Below are 20,525 nucleotides of genomic sequence, written 5' to 3' on the forward strand. Positions count from 1 at the left end.
TCATAACTGCACGCTGCACAGTCTTGTTCAACTGTGTTCAAGCATACTCTAACACACAAAACACCTTTTCTTTTCCAGTGAATGGCATTTCTATACCTAAAAAGATAAACAAAAAACATTAAATATAAAATTTTGACCTGTTTCCACACATGCTGTTAAAATTTGAAGTCAATTGAACTTGAATTGGCAAAGTTATTAGATTGTGAAATTATCAATTTTTTTTTGAAACGCCCTGTATTCCAAAAATAATGAACATGGAAAAAAAGTCTTGTTTGAATGAATTCTATGTGATCTTGTGTTTGGGCCATCACTTCAACATAAGTATTATGGTACATTGCATGCTGGGAAGGCTTTTTGTCCCACATCTACCTTCTACTATTTGAAACATGCTCCTGCCTTTCATCTTCTTTTGTGTGTTGTTCTCCCCCTCTCATCCCCCTCACGTTACTTTTGTTCTCCAGCTCAAAGGACATGCACACATCCAAACACCTGTTTATTTGTGCTTGAGTGTGATGTCTGTAAACTCACTGCTTGTACTTGTTGAGTGCAAACACATGGGGATACACAATAGTGATACACACCTTCAGTCAAGAACCAACAATTTGAGGTCAGAGTTCAACACACAAACGTACAAGGATTATTGTACAATGCAAAATACATACAAATAGCTTTAAGCAGTGAGGAAGGGAGCCAAGCACTTTTTGGCCCCACTCCTTAGCAATAAAGATCAGAAGCCATTGGTACCATCAGCACTTGTTCCCATAGAAATATACTAAATTTGAAGGCAAAATCTCAAGTAATTGCTGAGATATTGCCTTACTTCCTGTTTTCACGAGCCATCCCAAGTTGCAAATGATCTTGTACCTTTTTTTTAACAGTGTATCATACTGCTAAACAGTGGCGGCTGGCTCATAGGGGGCGCTCGGGCGCCACCCTCCCAGATGTGGAGGGGAAAAAATATAAAATATATCGATATATATTTTTACAAATTTTATTATCAATGTCACTTTTACTTAATAGTGTGTGCCTACATGCGATCTGAATTATTTAAACAACATTTCCACCAACTGACTCTCATTCAATGGTGAATTTCCACCGACAGACGCGTATCATTTCTCTTCTTGGGCGCTCGGCAAAGCGCCCCAGAAGTGCAGCGGAATAGCCAATCGTGTATGGTTGCTCGGGAAAAATCATAAATATTTGGCCAATCAGCATCGCCGAATTTAATGGTTTTGGGGCGCTGAAATTTCACCCCTGCTACAGAAAATGCATCTCTCTCTCTCTGTCTCTCTGTCTCTGATGTTCAAAACTAGACTTTTGGTTCATATTGGACAATAATCAGACATCTTTCTTGTCATAGTTTGTATTCACAACAAGAGTGTCAACACTGTGTTTCGCTCCCCCTCTCACTGTCTCGTTTCACAGAAATACACCTAGCTCAGAACACACACACACACACACACACACACCTCATTTCATAGTCACTCTCTCACACAGAAATCTTACACTCACCTTAGAATCAGACACACACACACCACCTCACTCAGTCCCACACTCACCTTAGAAACCTTCCTCCCTCTCTCTCACTCACTCATTCACACAATCTCTCTCACGCGCGCACACACACACACACACACACACACACACACAGTTGATTTGTATAGATTCAGCTGAAATCATACCCTTGCTGTAAACTTCTCTCAAGAACTTGAGTATTGTATTGTATTTGAAACCATTCCTTTCCAAAGCATAAATGGAGCCTAATATAGCTGTAAATTGTTAATTTACTTTATCTGTGAAACTGCTGATTTTGAGAAGGAAATTAAATTATTATTGTGGAATTGTCATTTTCTGACTGTTCATTTGAATGCTTATACTGGACTAGGCAGGGAACTCTACTGGCACACACCAGCCCCACCAAGAATTTTTTTCACCAGCCGCCACTGCTGCTAAACATCTCACAAGCCTTGTGTAAATACAGTTGATATAAAAAGTGTACACACCCCGTTAAAATGATATGTTTTTCTGATGTAAAAAAATGAGATCACGATAAATAATTTCAAAACCTTTCCCACCTTTAATGTGACCTATAACCTGGACAATTCAATTGAAAATCAAACAAATCTGTTAGGGGTAAAAAACATAAAAAACCTATAATAAGCTGGTTGCATAAGTGTGCACACCCTTAAACTAATACTTTGTTGAAGCACCTTTTGATTTAATTACAGCATTCAGTCTCTTTGGGTAGAAGTCTATCAGCCTGCCACATCTAGACTTGGCAATATTTGCCCACTCTTCCTTGCAAAAGCACTTCAAATCTGTCAGATTGCGAGGGCATCTCTTGTGCACAGCCCTCTTCAGGTCACCCCACAGATTTTCAATTGGATTTAGGTCTGGGCTCTGTCTGGGCCATTCCAAAACTTTTTTGGGGTCATTGTCATGCTGAAAGATTAAATTCTTCTTCATCTTCAGCTTTCTAGCAGACACCTGAAGGTTTTGGGCCAAAATTGGCTGGTATTTAAAACTGTTCATAATTCCCTCCACCTTGACTAAAACCCCTGTTCCAGCTGAAGAAAAACAACCCCAAAACATGATGCTGCCACCACCATGCTTCACCGTGGGTATGGTTTTCTTTTGGTGTTGTGCAGTGTTGTTTTTGCATCAAGCATACCTTTTGGAATTGTGGCCAAGAAGTTCAACCTTGGTTTCATCAGACCATAACACATTTTCCCACATGCTTTTGGGAGAGTTGATGTGTGTTTTTTTTTTTTTTGTAAAATTTAGCCAGGCCTGGATGTTTATCTTTGACCCTACCTCATAGTTCAGACATATGGAGAATATGGGAGATTGTTGTCACATGTAGTACACAACCAGTACTTGCCAGAAATTCCTGCAGCTCCTTCAATGTTGCTGTAGGCCTCTTGGCAGCCTCTCTCACCAGTTTTTGTCTTGTCTTTTCATCAATTTTGGAGGGACATCCAGTTCTCGGTAATGTCACTGTTGTCCCATATTTTCTCCAATTCTTGATGACTGTCTTCACTGTGCTCGATGGTATATCTAATGCTGTGGAAATGTTTTTGTACCCTTCTCCTGACTGATACCTTTCAACAATGAGATCCCTTTGATGCTTTGTAAGCTCTCTGTGAACCATGGCTTTTGCTGGAGGATGCAACTGAGTAAATGTCTGACCTTTATTTGGGGTTAATCAGAGTCATTTTAATTGATATCAGGTGTGAACCCAAAAAGACTGAATGCTGTAATTAAATCAAAAGGTGCTTCAACAAAGTATTAGTTTAAGGTTGTGCACACTTATGCAACCAGCTTATTGTAGTTTTTTTATGCTTTCCACCCTAATAGATTTGTTTGTTTTTCAATTGAATTGTACAGGTTATAAGTCAGGCGGCACGGTGGTGTAGTGGTTAGCGCTGTTGCCTCACAGCAAGAAGGTTCGGATTCGAGCCCCATGGCCGGCGAGGGCCTTTCTGTGTGGAGTTTGCATGTTCTCCCCATGTCCGCGTGGGTTTCCTCCGGTTTCCCCCACAGTCCAAAGACATGCAGGTTAGGTTAACTGGTGACTCTAAATTGAGCGTAGGTGTGAATGTGAATGGTTGTCTGTGTCTATGTGTCAGCCCTGTGATGACCTGGCGACTTGTCCAGGGTGTACCCCGCCTTTTGCCCGTAGTCAGCTGGGATAGGCTCCAGCTTGCCTGCAACCGTGTAGAAGGATAAAGCGGCTAGAGATAATGAGATGAGATGAGATGAGATGAGATGAGGTTATAAGTCACATTAAAGGTGGGAAAAGTTTTGAAATTATTTACCGTGGTCTCATTTTTTTTTACATCAGAAAAACCTATCATTTTAACGGAGTGTGTACACTTTTTATATCCACTGTATATAAAAATGTTCCTGAGATATGCCCTCACTTCCTGTTTGACAAATTGGTTTGCACATTATGTACCAAACATGGCACCTTCCAGGGAATCAAGAGAAAGAAGAATCATGACTTGATGTTGAATGGTTCAAAAGCCATGAGCAGTTGTACTGATTTATGCACCTAATAGAGGTGAATTTTGACAAAAGCCTTGGGATTCCCTTAGTTTGTGGTCCATTATGCAAGAACAAAGTTCGGTCTGAATAGGCCACACTGTTGCCAAGATCGACAATCACTTCTTGTTTGGTGACTTAAACAAAAATCTGAAAAACCTTGTTCAGGTTGGTCTTACAATGTGGATTGTCCAAATTTGGTGACAATTGTACAAAATTTGTGGAAGATGTGAAAAAAAAATTTAAATGGTATGACTGAAATTAATGGGATGATATTCATTAAATTCACCAAAGAATCTGTAGAAAGTGGAATCACATTTCTACAATGTTGCATTTGGAATTATTATTGAAAAGGTACATCCACATTGCCCTATTGGTGCCAAATTCCATAAAAAGTGTGCTTAGCTTTTACAGGCAGCCTAAGGTGGGGTTTACATTAGACCGTATCAGCGGATCATCAGATTAACGTTTTTAAAAACGATTAGCGTGCACACAGCAACGCCAATACACGATTCGCGTGCACACAGCAACGCCAATACACAGATACGCTAACCACATGACTAATTCGGCACGTAAGTTGAAATGTGTCAGTGCGGCTCATCGCTTCCTCCTCAGCGGCTGCGCTCCAAATCACTCCGCCCTGAACAGAGAGTGCCCTCTGGAGGGTGCGCACTCCGACCCTGCTCAGCTCACAGAGCGCGCGAGTGTAGTGCACGAGCAGTGATTCGGGACTGAGCCGCTGTGCGAAAGTCACTTACCACTTGCAAGTGGAAGGATGGCAAGCCTAAAGACCATCATAACTACACAATGGGCAGTATTTGCATTAGTATTTGCAGTATTTTCATACTTTTATACTCTTTAATGAAAGGTGATACAAGGCGGAAGTCCGCGCCGTTTTTCAGCAGTCACGTCACATGACCAATGCCAGCGAATCAGGAAGGTGGATGTCACAGTGATGTTGTCCAATGACAACGCCAGCTAGAGCTCAGCACAGCATATCCACGTATTCTCAATGTTTACACAGCACCGGATCAGACACGATCTGGATTGAATACGTGGACCCTGGCGGATTCCCGTTTCCCGGCGTTTCCAGGCGTTTTAATGTAAACGGACAGTGCATCCGCGAAGAAAACGAGACAGATACGGTCTAATGTAAACTTGGCCTAAGACTACCATTTCAAACTGCTGAAGAAGAAGAAGAAGAAGAAGAAGAAGATGATGATAACATAATTCTAATAGGATGCCTACTCACCTCTGCTTGACCCCTGAATAGTGAAGAAGAAAAACTACAATTCTTATTGAATGCCTACTTTCTTTCTGTGCTTGGCCCCCTAATTATAATAATAATAATAATAATAATTCTTATTGGATGCCTACTCTCTTTCTGTACTTAGCCCCCAAAGAAGAAGAAGAAGAAGAAGAAGTACTACAATTGTTATTGGATGCCTACTCTCTATCTGTGCTTGGCCCCCTAATATGAAGAAGAAGACCTACAATTCCGATAGGATGCCTTCTCAACTTCTGTCCTTGGTCCCCTATTGATATCTGAATCAATCATTACTTAATTCACCTTTTTCCTGACACCACATGACCCAGTCACTGACTTTCTTCCTTAAATACCAACATACCAGACACCACATATACCGCCATCTACACACAGACCTCTGATCTTTAACCTTTGTCCCTGCTTTACTTCTTATCATATCATCTGCTACTATTTTGACTCAGTCATCACTTTATTCCCCATTTGGTTTAATTTTGTATCGTCTACCTCAGCGAGGGGCTCGACTACTGCGATCACATGAGTGACCGCTTTGATCTTTCAGTCCCATGAGCATGAACGTGTCCATCACACACCAGCCAATTACCCAATACCAGGCTTATCAATATTCATCTTACCCTTATCTACACACACAATATCCTGAAATGGGTTAAGTAATGTGAGCAGGGGGTCACATCAAAGCCAGAATCGGTCTTCATACTGATCACATTTCAGTCCTTTTTAACTGAAGGTAAAAGTGACCTGAAATAAATGAACCACTACTAAGGGGAAACATTATGTCATGATATCATTTCTTCAACATGTAACATAAATGGTTTGTTTATTTACAAATGAGTTTTATTATGGAAGCCATTTTGGCCTGAGAGAAACAAGCTAAATTAATGGCTGTTTTTTGTTGTAAATAAAATAAATAAATAAATAAATAAAAAAGACAGCAAGTATTTCTTTGCATAAATATTGGTTCCAGTGCTTTGACACCACAGTGCTGCTGAGCTCTTGATTCTAACTGGTCAGAAGGTATTGATAACTTTTCTTTTAGCAGCAGCTCCTGATAGTGGTTTCTATAATATCAACTTACACATGGACTTGGTACAGTGGACGGCCCAAATAAACAAATCATTGTTGTAAGGAGTCTCCAGTGTCAGTACTTTGTTACAATATAGATTAGACCAGTGTTTCTTCACCACTAGGCCACGGCCCATGAAACACCATCTAGCCCACGAAACACCATCTAGTCGGCCACAAATTTTTTTCAAGTTTGAAGCCAAATATGAAATAGTTCAGAGTGTCCCAAATCCGGTAGCTGGTTTGACGTACACATTTCAAGTGGAACAAAAACAGTTGTGGGTAAGTTAAGAAGAACAAGTCTTTATTATTGTTATGTTCCTCCTGTGCATTTAACCCCTGCATGCACTCACGCATGCGCGTGCATGCACACACACGCACACGTGCACACACGCACAGAACATGCATGCGCAGTGGGCAAAATAAATAAATACATTTATGGGTAAATTCTATGGATCTGTGATGCCTGCTGGAAGCAGGGAGGATTGAGACTCAAACAGCTGTGGTTTGTTTACACCCGATACTAAAACTTCTAGCATCCTAGCAACCATCGCAAAGACGCATACAAAGCCCAGAAATTCCTACACGGGCATAAACAATATAGGATTTATCTTGTAGGTGTCCTGAACCCCAGATCTTTAACCCAGCTACATATAAAAAGTTGCTCGCCTCCATGCTCTTCCAGGTTTTCATTTGTGTGTCCATGTAGAATGATGTCTGTAGCACCAGGTAGTTTGAGATGTCAGGGAACTCAATGGATGGATAATTTTCTAGCTCATAATGAATGAATAAATGAATGAATGAATGAATGAATATTTAAACACGATAAGTTGATCAGCAGAGCTGGTGGGGTCATGCATGTACAGATACAAATAATTACAAATACAAAAGACTAAAAATAAACACAATCTGGAAAAAAAACTTTTGATCATCTGTTAATTATCTTCACATTAATTAATAGTATGCATAATTATTGCTTTTGTATTTAGTTATTGCTACAATCAGATCAAAATTTATTCTACTAATGTTAAATTTAGCTAGAAAATTTTTCTTTCTTAGGAAAAATCCTTATTTGTTGAATACAATACAATACCTACAATTGCAAACAGTTTATTTTTATTGCATTTATTTAATTCCTGGGCTCCCATCTGTAACAGGGAGTGATGTTGCATCCCATTAATACACTTTACAGTAGATTATTAGATTTGAATAGAATAGATGAGCCAAAATAATTGGGGATCTTTATTACGGGCCCTGACTCATTAGAAATATGAATAGGTGGGCCTCAAAGCAGAAAAGGTTGAGAAACCCTGGATTAGATGACCCTATGGCTCATAAACATCATGCTGGAAAGAGGCTTGAAATGATCTACTGAATGTCTGGGAGAGATATTTAAAGAGATTGTGGCTGATTATGCAAAAGTCCTTTTGATTAGATCTCAGGGGATCTGGACAGTGGATTTCACTTCAATTTTGTGATTCTGACATGTAGAGTGTATTGGATGGTGGTTCATTTGGGTTAATGGAAAAGTTGTCAGAGGAATGGAAAAGTTGTCAGAGGAACACTAACATGCTTTAAGATAAGATAAACTTTATTCATCCCTCAGTGGGGAAATTTACAATTTGTTGGTTGATTGTTTTGTTTTTTCCATGTAATGTGTTAAGCATACCTTCGCTTGTCTTTCTAATGCTTGTTTCTTTCCAATTCTATTCAAATCCTCAGTTACAGTCACAGTGTTTCTTTAAATGGGCACTGAGTGGAGTTTTGAGATATGGTAAGTGCATGAAACAACCCCCCAGAACTGGACCAGTTCTTGAAGCAATTCAGAGACATCATTACAGGAAAACAATACAATTACTGATTCATCTCATATGCTACAAAACCCAAAAGAACATGATTAAAGAGTAGCCTGGAAGATGTAAAGGGGTTGTTTATTATCTCTGCCAACTTTGTTGGTGGAGATTATGTTTTCAGCTCTGTTTGTTACTTGTGAAAATTGGAGATTTTTGCAAGTATGTTGATCTGTCCATTTGTCTGTTTGTTTGTTGGTGCTCTAGCATTGTCATTTCTTGACCAATCTTCACCAAAATGCACAGTACAACTCACTAGGGTCACACAAAGACATCATTAGATTTTGGTGGGTCAAGGTCAAATCTTGTAAAAACAACTAATCAGCTATAACTTCTGTTTCTTTGTGATTTTCGCAAGTATTGTGCTCTGCATGACTTTTCAATTGTCTATTTGTCTGTCTGTCTGTTCTGAACGTAACTCAAAATGTAGTGAACGGATTTTGATGAAATTTGGAGGAAAAGTGAGACATGGACCAAGGAACAATTGATTAGATTTTGATGCAACTCCAGATATGTATGTGGATCCAGGATTTTTTTTTTTGTCTGTTCCCAACTTAACTCAAAAAGTAGTGAACGGATTTTGATAAATTTTGGTGTACAGCTTTAGTAGGTTCAAGTGATTTGATTGTGATGTTGATAATATGTGGCTTGGCAGAGGTATGCACTCTACTGAGTGCCCTTGTAGTTCATTGTTGATGTTAGAAAGCTCAGGTAGATTGTTGTACAGGTATTTGTGTTTGTTTTTTATTTTGTTCAAGTGGTACGTTGTAACTTAGGGTTCATTCTTTTGTTTATAGCTGTTTTAAGCAGTATCTTATTTTTTTAAGATACTGCTTTAAAAAAAAGACAATTGGGGAACATATGTATCCTGTTGTTTCTCATGTTTCAGGTATGGAGGTTGACGGAGACGTGGGTTATAACACATAAGAACGAGCTGAGGATCATGGGAGTCTGTGGGAGATGCAGATTTGGACCTGACGCCACTGAAAAAAGTTCTTAACTGCTCAGCTTTATGCTTCGGCTGTATTCTGCCTCACTTTGGATTAAAAAAAAAATACTGAATAAATGTAAATGCTGATCTAAATATGCAATGCTAATTGTGCGTAAAGGTAAAGCAAAGGTCAGTCTGAATATTTATGTGATGCATCTAAATGTGTACAGCTTCACAGGACTTTCTCAGATTTTTTTTTTCTCCATAAAACCTCAAGAATGACATGAACCACATTAATTTAATTGCGAATAAATTTGCGATCGTTCTTGCACTTTGCCTTCCAAGTGGTCAAAGTTTCAGGAGTGTATTTGCAACCAGGACCAGATGGAAGTTCATAGAGTACAGTATATAAGATTTTCCATTATAAAATTACATTTTCAGACAGCATTGAGCAAAAAAACCCACCCGCCTGTTGGATTTTTATTCTGCGCCGGATTGAATTTTACTCCCCCCCCCATCTTCTTCTCTATCAAGCAGGGAAAGAGGTTTTGCTCCCTGCCAGTCACTTCTGATATCTCACACCTGATCTTGCACAACTTCTCTCTCTCTCTCTCTCAATTTCTCTTTCTTTGCCCATCTCTATTTCCCTCATCAGTATCTCTGGATCCCTCTGTCTCTGACGATGATGACGACGATGTGACCCTGGCGAGACTGTGATTGCAGCTCAGGCTGGAGCACCACAGGGACGCAGGAACACTCTGGCACACACTGTTGCCAGGCAACCAGGTGAGAGCCAGGGTCAAACAAGCATGAGTAGCCTTTTTTTTCTTCTTCATCCAAAACATGAACATACACATTGTCGCACATACATATTGTCATTATAATTCCTCAAATAAGATGCTTCCTTTTTTCATTTACACATGAAAGAAGGATTTAAACACCAGTTTACACATGAACAGCAGTGTTCATTTTTCAGATAAATTAAAACGTTAATAAAACCTACAAAAGTTCCAGCAGTACACACTGTAGTATGAAAGTAAGGCTGAACACATGGAAATAAGCATTGTTAATATTATAATACTGTAAATATTTTAAACTGTAGTGGTGCAAAAGGAAATAGACATTATGCATGACAGGTTGCACAATCGCAAATAAAAAAATATTACAGAAGTTCCAGATGAGTGTGTGAGTGAGTTATATAGTTTTAGACCATAGCGTAGTTCAATTCTTGAATCTGATTTGTCAGAAGGTGTGCATAGTTCCAACTGTGACATGAACAGTAGGTTTATGTTAATGTCCTAGTACGTTATTGTTTATATAGTAGCAGCTCATACACAAGGACTTGTATGGCAGACTGTAGACACTCACCAGCCACTTTATTAGGAACACCCATCCACCTGCTCTTTTATGCACTTATCTAATCACCCAATCCCTTGACAGCAGCATAATACATAAAATCATGCAGATACAAATCAAGAGCTTCAGTTAATGCTCACGTCAAACATCAGAATGGGAAAGATTGTGATCTCTGTGACTTTCACTGTGGCGTGGGTGTTGGTGCCAGATGGACTAGTTTGAGTATTTCAGAAACTGCTGATCTCCTGGGGTTTTCACACACAACAGTCTCTAGAGTTTACACATAATTGTGCAAAAAAAAAAACATTGCGTGAGCAACAGTTCTGTGGGTGGAAACATCTTGTTGATAAGAGAGATCAGATGAAAATGGCCAGGTTGGTTTGAGCTGCCAGGAAGGATATATCAACTCAGAGCAACTCTTTACAACCGTAGTGAGCAGAAAAGCATCTCAGCATGCAACAGCAGAAGACCACATTGGGTTCCACTCCTGCCAGCCAAGAACAGGAATCTTAAAATCAAGAACACGTTACGATAGACTGTAGACTGCCTTTCAGATTTTTTAAGTTTAGGTCATAAAAATAATTTTCCCGACACTCAAGTATTTTTGTTTAGTGGACTGAAAGCTACTAAATTTGAATCACAAACTTACAATTTTATATTTTTTTTCATACAACAATTAATGAATTTAGGGCCACATAGCCCGAAGTTCTCCACTATTTTTTCCTGCTTCACCATGACCCAATTCAAGATACTACGTTATGCATCACGTGGTGGGCTTTCCCCGTTCACACAAGGCATTGTGGGATACAAATTTGAAACAGGAGAGGAAAATGGAGGACATGAATGAAACGTGAAAGACCGACTACAGTAACGAAAAGCGAGAAGAAAAGACGTTATGTTGCGAAGGAAAGGAAATGCAGGACCAAACTAATAAATACTGGCAGGCAGGGAGCACGTCAGTGTGATCAGCTGTTCGTTTAGTGACAGAATGATGTAACTGTCAGTGCGCAGTCAAAGGTAAACCTGTAGATGGCAGTAATGCAACACTGGCTGCCAGCTGCCATAAAACCAAAAAGAAGAAGGAAAAGAAGAAGAAGCAGGTAAACCTGTGCATGTGCACACTGGACTTCCTCTGTCTGCTTGACTGCGCGAAGCGAGTGATTTCATGCACATTATTTGCTCGGGAATCCCCTTAAATTAAATAACTTCCCAGTCACAGAATGGCCTGGTATTTTTTTTTTAGATATTGCAGAAATAAACATATCATAATGACCAAGTTTCAGAGGGAGCTAAATTTCACCAATTTTATGAAATAGAAAGGTCATCAAGCTTTAACAGATCATTGTGGTGAAGTTTTTTTTTTGTTAGGAGATGTTTAACATTTATGGAGGGGTTTCAGGTGTCAGTGTTTTGAAGTAACACACTGCAAAAAATTGAAAACTGAATTTGAGGAGAAAATTACTGAATACTAGTGAAATTATCTTGCTGCATGGACAGATATTTTTACTTGATAAGACATCTTAGAATAAGATATGGCACATGCACTGCTGCGACGACACTCTGTCAACTTGCTACACCACGTCCGCGTTTTGTTATTGTTTATCGTTTTTTGTACGGTCAATTGAACGTTCATTGTCATTGTTTTAGTCCAGTATTGTTTAAGCTACACACCCGGGATAAGGACACTCTATAAAGCTTTTTGGATGATATATGTTTTCCGGATTATATGCCTGTTGCTATGTATTCCAAACAACAACAGATCCTAAACAACAACTGCTTGGCGTTACTATCAGAGGATGGTGGACACAGACAACTCACCTACAACCGGGCTGAGCTTCTCCAACTACGCTCTTCCCCCCTCTGCAACGCGAAACCAGCAGTCGATCTCCCTCCAGAGATTCGTCGGAGGAAGAGAGGTAGGCGAGGAGGTGTACGCACCAGGGTGAGAAGGCGACCCTTCAGACCCCCTCTCCCCTCCATAGTACTGGCAAATGTACGCTCCCTCCGGAACAAGATGGACATATTGCATGCCAAATGCCGGGTGGAGCGGGCCTTCAGGGATGCATGTATCATCGCCGTGACAGAGACCTGGCTGGATGAGGATGTCCCGGACACGGAGGTCAGTCTTGACAACTTTTCCATCTTGCGAGCTGACAGGACCAGCCGATCGGGTAAGGACAGAGGTGGAGGCATCTGCATCTTTGTCAACAAGCGGTGGTGCACGAACATCAAAGTCCACCACACAGTCTGTACACCGGACTGTCACTACGCCCCTTCTACCTCCTGAGGGAATTCCCTACCATCATGGTCAGCTGTGTTTACATCCCACCAAGTGCTAACACCGGAGCTGCAGCGGATCTGGTAGCCGAGGGTACTAGCCACATGATGGCTAAGTATCTGGACACCCCGGCGTTCGTCCTAGGAGATTTTAACAGCTGCAGAATGGACTGTGTCATGCCCTCTTTACATCAGTATGTGAACATCCCCACCAGAAAGAACAACACACTGGACTTGTGTTATGGAAACATCGCTGACGCTTTCATTGCCCACGCACACCCACCACTCGGCTACTCCGATCACAACGTTGTTTTCCTGCTACCACACTACAAACCAGAACTGAAGCGCACCAAACCACGCATACATCACACCGCCCTCTGGTCGGAGGATGCAATTGCACAATTACAGGGCTCACTCGGGTGCACAGATTGGGACATTTTCCAGGGGGATTTGGAGCACAGGGCGACAGTGCTCACGGACTACATCAACTTCTGTGTCTCATGCAACATTCCTACAAAAGCTGTTAGACGTTTTCCCAACTCCAAACCCTGGATCATCCATCACATTAAAAACAGTTTGAGAGAGAAACATAAGGCTTTTCAACGTAAGGACTGGGCTACTGTCAACTTACTAAATAGACAAATAAAAACAGACATCATTAAAGCCAAGCACGAATACAAAGACAAACTAGAACAGGAATTCAGCACCATGAATACCAAACAAGCCTTCCATAAAGTAAAAATGCTCACAGGACAATCAGCTAGTCAGTCTCACTCAACTATTATAGATCCCACCAACTTTGCCGCCACCTTGAACTCTTTCTATGCATGGTTTGACACACAAGACCACTCAGTCACATGTGAGGAGCTTCTCAAATGACCTACCCTCGGACATACCCAGTCACCCCCCATTCACAATAGAGGATGTACAGCGGCAGCTGAGCAGATGCAAGACTGGAAAGGCACCTGGGCCAGATAACATCTTAGCCAGGGTGCTGAAGCTCTGTGCTACAGAACTGGCCCCCCCTCTTCATGCCATCTTCTGGGACTCATACAGGTCAGCAACCATACCCACCATCTGGAAAACCTCAGCTATCATCCCTGTACCTAAGAACACACGCCCCTGTGAACCCAACCACTACCGGCCAGTTGCACTCACCTCCATCATCATGAAATGCCTGGAAAAGCTCATCCTCCACACCATACTGCCAATTGTCCACCCCCTGCTGGACCCATACCAGTTTGCCTACAGGGCCAGCAGGGGGACGGAGGATGCTGTTGCATGCCTTCTCCACTCCCTCCTGCAACGCCTGGAATCACCGGACAACTTCGCAGCCATCCTCTTTGTAGACTTTAGTTCAGCCTTTAACACCATTCAACGCCACCAGATGATCAAGAAACTCTGCCACCTCAACATTCCACCACCTCTCATCCGCTGGATTCACAACTTCCTCACCAACAGACCACAGGCTGTCAGGATAGGCACAGTGACATCATCCACCATCATCACTAACACGGGAGCTCCGCAAGGCTGCATTCTCAGCCCTTTCCTCTACACCCTCTACACCAGGGGTGTCCAAACTGATCCATAAAGGGCCGTGTGGCTGCAGGTTTTCATTCCAGCCATGCAGCAGCACACCTGACTTGGCTCATTCAATCAACTGAACTGTCTTCACACAGTCAAATACTTGCAGCTACACCCACCCTTGATTAAAGGGTGGGTGTGTCAGTTGATTGAATAAGCCAAATCAGGTGTGCTGCTGCATGGCTGGAATGAAAACCTGCAGCCACACGGCCCTTTATGGATCAGTTTGGACACCCCTGCTCTACACCAACGACTGCATCAGCCCCTCACCCATCACTACATACTTTAAATATTCTGACGACACTGCCATCCTAGGTTTGCTGAGCGACAATGATTCCGTCACGGCCTATCAATCATCTATCTCTCTTTTTACCCAGTGGTGTACAGATAACTTTCTGGAACTCAATGTGGCAAAAACAAAGGTAATGGTATTTCACAATTCAGACACCACTGTTCTGCCCTCCACTCTCATCCATAATCAGAAGGTTGAACAGGTCAGCCATTTCAAGTACCTGGGACTCACTATAGACAATAAGCTGACATTTGATCAACACATCACTAACATCCACAAGAGGTCTCAACAAAGGCTCTATGTCATCCGCAAGCTCAGTGCTCTCTCTGTCACCCCTCACCTCCTGTCCCTTCTGTACTCCAGCATCATCCAGCCTATTCTATTGTACTGTTCACCCTGCTTCTATAATATGCTTTCCACCTCCAACAGAAACAAGCTGACAAAAATCACACACACAGCATCCAAAATCATTCACCATCCCACACGCAACCTTACTGAGCTCAACCTCAAAGCTGTCACATGCCTCGCAGTGTCAATAATTAAAGACTACAATCACCCTCTTTACCCACTTTTCACATTGCTCCCATCTGGTCGCAGGTATAGGACTTTAAGATGGAGACGGGCACGTTTTAGTTAGAGCTTTGTACCGTCTGCCATCCATGCACTAAACTGCCTCCCCCAGTAACCCTGTACGGACTTTCCTGGACTGGGTAAATAGTGACGGTCTGTCTGATGCAGATATATATGTTGTAGGTCTACTGTCTGAATGGTTTCTTGTCTAAGTGAGTATATTTGATTTGATTTGATATCTGTTCAATGTCTTGATGCCTGTCGCTTGTTTTGTCTGAATGTCTTCTGTCTGTGTGTACACATTTTATACCTGTTCAATGTTTAATGTTGGTTATGTCTTTATTGTACTTATATGTTGTAGCTGTTCCAAGTCTGACAGTTGAAGACAAATTTCCCTTGAGGGGATAATAAAGATCTATCTATCTATCTATCTATCTATCTATCTATCTATCTATCTATCTATCTATCTATCTATCTATCTAAGTTGGTTGCAATCTAGAACTAGGTTTAATAATCTCAGAATTGGTGTCTTGTATTCTTCTAATAGGAAATGCTAGATTGTTTAAATTATTTTCAAGATATTTTCACTTGCTAAGATATCATTTTTTTGCAGTGCAACTGTTTATTACCTCCTGCCAATTTTGTTGGATGAGGTTATGTTTTCACCTTCATTTGTTTGTTTGTCTGTTCCCAGTATAACTCAGTAAGTAGTGAACGGATTTTGATGAAATTTTGAGAAAAAGTGGGACATGGACCAAGGAATATTTGCTTAGATTTTGATGCAATTCTGAATATGTGGCTTGGCAGAGTATACACTCTACTGAGTGCCCTTCTAGTTGTGGCTGTAACATAAGTGGTAACATTAAATGTTAAATCTTATAGTAACTACAAAGCATTAAAATGTACGACATGTTGTTCCTTAATAAGTGAAACATTGTAATTGTTGGCAATTCACCGTTGTATTGTCACACCTGCGCACCTTGGTGCATGCTGACTCTCGGGCACGCTCTGGACAGCGCACGTGCCAAGCAGACTCTCTTGCATGCATAAAAGACACACACCTGCACAAGATTAAGGTGCAATCAGTGCATCTATATAAGGACTTGGAAAACACTCGCAGGTCATGATGGATTGCGTTGAGTTGCTGACACATTACCGAGCCTTAATTCCTGTTTGTTTCTCTTGGTTTCCTGATCCTTGATTTCCTGTTTCTTGTGTATGTTTCCTGTCTAGCCTTTGATAGTCTGTTTGTGCCTAGCTAGCCCTATTGCCTGTTTCACTGTTTCTCAATTTATGCTCGCCAATTTGGATTGTTTGTCTGTTTTCACTTTTCTTAATAATAAACTATATGCTGCACTTACATCCGTCTCCCAACCCATCCCTGACAGAATACTTCACCTCCTATGGATGTAGCAGAAGTCTACCAGCACACCCTTCCACTCCATTCCCAGATTTCCGTGTCTCAGCCCCTAGCCACGATTTTCCAGCCGCTTTCTGGAATGGACACCCCGGCACCCTATGATGGAGAGTAATGTCACCCAAGGGGATTCAGCCTGCAGTGTGCAATTTTCTATGTGGACCTGGAGGAGCCCAAGCCTCCAGAACCTGCCTGGATCAGTTGCATGATTAGCTGGCTCATGGGACAAGCATGCCAATGGGCTGATTACCTCGTAAGAGTAGAACACCCTTGCCTACAAAGCTTCCACATGTTTCATGTTATGCTATGGTTCCTGTATGAGACTGGCAAATTAGAGAAAGAGGACCCCCATGAAATTCTGTGGGAGGGGGCTACCATGTCAGAGGCCAATGCAGCGGCAGCAGCGGAGGCCATTGCTCCTGAGCTCCTTACAGAGACCAATGCAGTGCCAGTGGAGGAGGCCATCGCTCCAGAGCCAGTCCCACAGCCTGTTCCACAGTCAATCCCAGAGCCAATCCCAGAGCCATTGCCAGAGTTAGTGCCCAAACCAGAATCAGACCCAGTTCCAGAACTGGCACCAGAGGCCAACGGGGCAGCCTCTGCCCCAGACCATGATGAAGACGTCATCGTCCCGCTGCCACCCAGCTATAAAGATGTTATCATCCCGCCACCACCCAGCTATGAAGACATTGTCATCCTGCTGCTGCCCGGCTATGAAGATGTCATCGTCCCACCACCACCCGGCTATGAAGACATCGTCATCCCGCCGCCGGGTCCTGACTAGGACAAGAGTGGTGGAGCCTATGACAAGTCCAGAACCCAAGTCTGGTCAAATGCTTGAGCCCATGTCTAGTCCAGTGCTCGAGCCAATATCTAGTCTGAAGCCCCAGCCTGGTCCAGAGCTCAAGCCCATGTCCAGTCTGGAACCTAAGTCCTGTCCTGAGTTTGAGTTCATTTCCTGTCCAGAGCTTGAACCCACATCCTGTCCAGAACCCAATTCCTGTCCTGAGCCCGAGCCCATGTCCAGTCAAAAGTCCAAGTCATATCCAGAGCTCAAGCCCATAACCAGTCCAGAACCCAAATCCGGTCCAGAGCTCAAGCACATGTCCAGTCAAGAACTCAAGCCCAAGTCCTGTCCAGAGCTTGAACCCATGCCTGTGTCCAGTCCAGAGTCTACATCCCATCCAGAGCTTGAGTCAAGTCAAGTTTATTTGTATAGCACTTTTAACAATAAACATTGTCGCAAAGCAGCTTTACAGAATTTGAATGACTTAAAATATGAGCTAATTTTATCCCCAATCTATCCCCAATGAGCATGCCTGTGGCGATGGTGGCAAGGAAAAACTCCCTCAGATGACACGAGGAAGAAACCTCGAGAGGAACCAGACTCAAAAGGGAACCCATCCCCATCCAGGCAACAACAGACAACATGACGATAACATTAACAGGCCTAACAAAGTCAGCTTCGTTGATGCTATAAACCCCCCACCAATGGAAACCCAAGTGCAAAACCGTTCACGACAACCGCAGTCCAAAAGTCAGCAAGTCAACTGCAGTCCAAAAGTCAGCAAGTCAACTGCAGTCCAAAAGTCAGCAAGTCAACTGCAGTCCTAAAGTCAGCAAGTCAACTGCAGTCCTAAAGTCAGCAAGTCAACTGCAGTCCCCAGCCACAAAAACACCACTGCAAGAGTCCAGAGCGTCCTCCAGGCGTGACCCCCAACTGTCCACATGGGGCCGCCCTCCACAGGAGTGATGTGATGAGACTCCAACCAGACACAGGGCACCAGGATGGACCAGGCAGGTCCAAGGAGCAGAAGAGGCCAGCATCTCGATCCCAGGACCGACATGTAACTCAGAGGGACAGATTGGGGGGGGGGGGGAGAGAGAAAACACAGGTTGTTAGGTATGCCCAATGTCACCTGAATAAGTAGGAACAGTATACATAATGCACTGAGTACAAGCAGGGACTCTGGCAACTAACTATGACAGCATAACTAAAAGGGGAGAGCCAGAAGGTAACACAGGCATGAGGGAGCCCCGGGACATAAAGCAGCCAGCCACTACACTGTCAACAAACTAGAGTAAGCAAGCAAGTGGGGACTGACAGCATCCATACATCCCAGTTTACCAAAACACTATGTCTGAGGACCCTCCAGATCTACTCCATTACCTCATAAACACCATTAACAAAAGGCTTGACTAAACAGATATGTTTTCAGCCTAGACTTAAACACTGAGACTGTCTGATTCCCGAATACTACTTGGAAGGCTGTTCCATAACTGTGGAGCTTTGTAAGAAAAGGCTCTGCCCCCTGATGTAGCCTTCACTATACGAGGTACCAGCAGATAGCCTGCACCTTTTGATCTAAGTAGGCATGGCGGGTCATAGAGGAGCATAAGTTCACTGAGGTACTGTGGCACGAGACCATTCAGTGCTTTAAAGGTCAACAGTAGTATTTTATAATCAATACGAAATTTGATTGGGAGCCAATGCAGTGTGGATAAGACAGGGGTGATGTGGTCATATTTTCTAGTTCTAGTAAGGACTCCATGTCCAGTCCAGACTCTGGATCCCATCTGGAGCCCAAGCCCACATCTAGTCCAGAGTTCAGGTCCTGTCCAGAGCCTGAGCCCAAGCCCCCACCTGAGCCAAGAATCCAGTGCCACGTCAACTCAGAGCAGCACGCTGATGGCACAACGTCCAGCATCAGGCCCTCATCCCCGGGGCCAGGGAATATGGATTTCAGCTCCTGGAGGGAGCTCTGTCATACCTGCGTGTCTTGGTGCATGCATCAGACTGACTCTTGGGCGTGCTCCAGATAGCGCGCACAAGCCAAGTGGACTCTCATGCGCATGTAAATGACTCAGACCTGCACAAGATTAAGGTGCAAGCAGGACTTGGAAAACACTTGCAGATCACAAAGGATTGTGTTGAGTTTGCTGACCCATTACCGAGCCTTAATTCCTGTTTGCTTCTCTTGGTTTCCCAATCCTTGATTTCCTATTTCTCATGTTTGTTTCCTGCCTAGCCTTTGATAGTCTGTTTGTGCCTCGCTTGACCAATTGCCTGTTTCACTGTTTCTTGATTTATGCTCATCTATTTGGATTGTTTGCCTGTTTTCACTTTTCTTAATAATAAACTATGTTCTGCACTTACATCCATCTCCCAACCCATCCCTGCCATGTATAAGCAGAATAACTTCAGACTGTGTATCATAAACTGTCTTGTGTTTTGACAGTTGACACTGACACTGGAGACTTTCTTTACATACAGAAAATGTACAGACAATTTTACCATGTCATGTTTTGTTATTCACTTATTTTCTCAATTTCTTTTTAAGCATTTAGTTTCCGTTTATTAATTATGAATGAGCTGTTATGATAGAAAGGTTACTACTGTCAGAGTTTCTGTTACAGAAAATTAATCAACACCTTGCAGGCGATTGAAATTGAGAATTTAACAAAACACAGCGTGATACAGGCTATTTGAAACAAGTTCGTTCGAGGACTTCTCGAACAAACCCAAAGGAATTTAAATGATCACATGCTCTTGAAACTCATTCTCAGCATCAGTAAAATGCGCCATGAATTTCTGATAAGTGATGGAATAAAAATAGTTCCTATTCGTGGACTCTCATGCCTAGCCACTTTTGTTGAGATTTATGTCCTATGGATCGCTGCAATTTATTTCTATTTTGGTCTGTAAGAGATACGGGTATGATTTATTTTTTTTCCCCCTCCAACAGTTTGGGCAAGAACAATATAGTGCATCACGTAGAGAATCAATATTTTTCGAACAGGATGTCCTAGTGAAAGCTGCCAGGAGCTGAGTAAGAGATAATGTGATTAGAGTGAAG

General features: G+C 42.4%; 1 protein-coding gene across 1 annotated transcript in view; it reads left to right on the forward strand.

Moving 5' to 3' along the window:
* LOC132891796 (E3 ubiquitin-protein ligase RNF12-B-like) overlaps positions 1 to 18,507 on the forward strand; it is a 62,774-nt gene extending 44,267 nt beyond the window's left edge. Inside the window, exons 2-3 of the mRNA XM_060929765.1 lie at positions 9,131 to 9,958; positions 16,640 to 18,507. Coding sequence (XP_060785748.1) covers positions 16,874 to 17,452 — 579 coding nt within the window. The 5' untranslated portion in view covers positions 9,131 to 9,958; positions 16,640 to 16,873 and the 3' untranslated portion in view covers positions 17,453 to 18,507. The remainder of the gene's footprint in view (positions 1 to 9,130; positions 9,959 to 16,639) is intronic.
* Positions 18,508 to 20,525: the final 2,018 nt, after the last annotated feature.

The sequence above is a fragment of the Neoarius graeffei genome, chromosome 1, assembly GCF_027579695.1.
Source record: "Neoarius graeffei isolate fNeoGra1 chromosome 1, fNeoGra1.pri, whole genome shotgun sequence".
Classification (NCBI taxonomy): domain Eukaryota; kingdom Metazoa; phylum Chordata; class Actinopteri; order Siluriformes; family Ariidae; genus Neoarius; species Neoarius graeffei.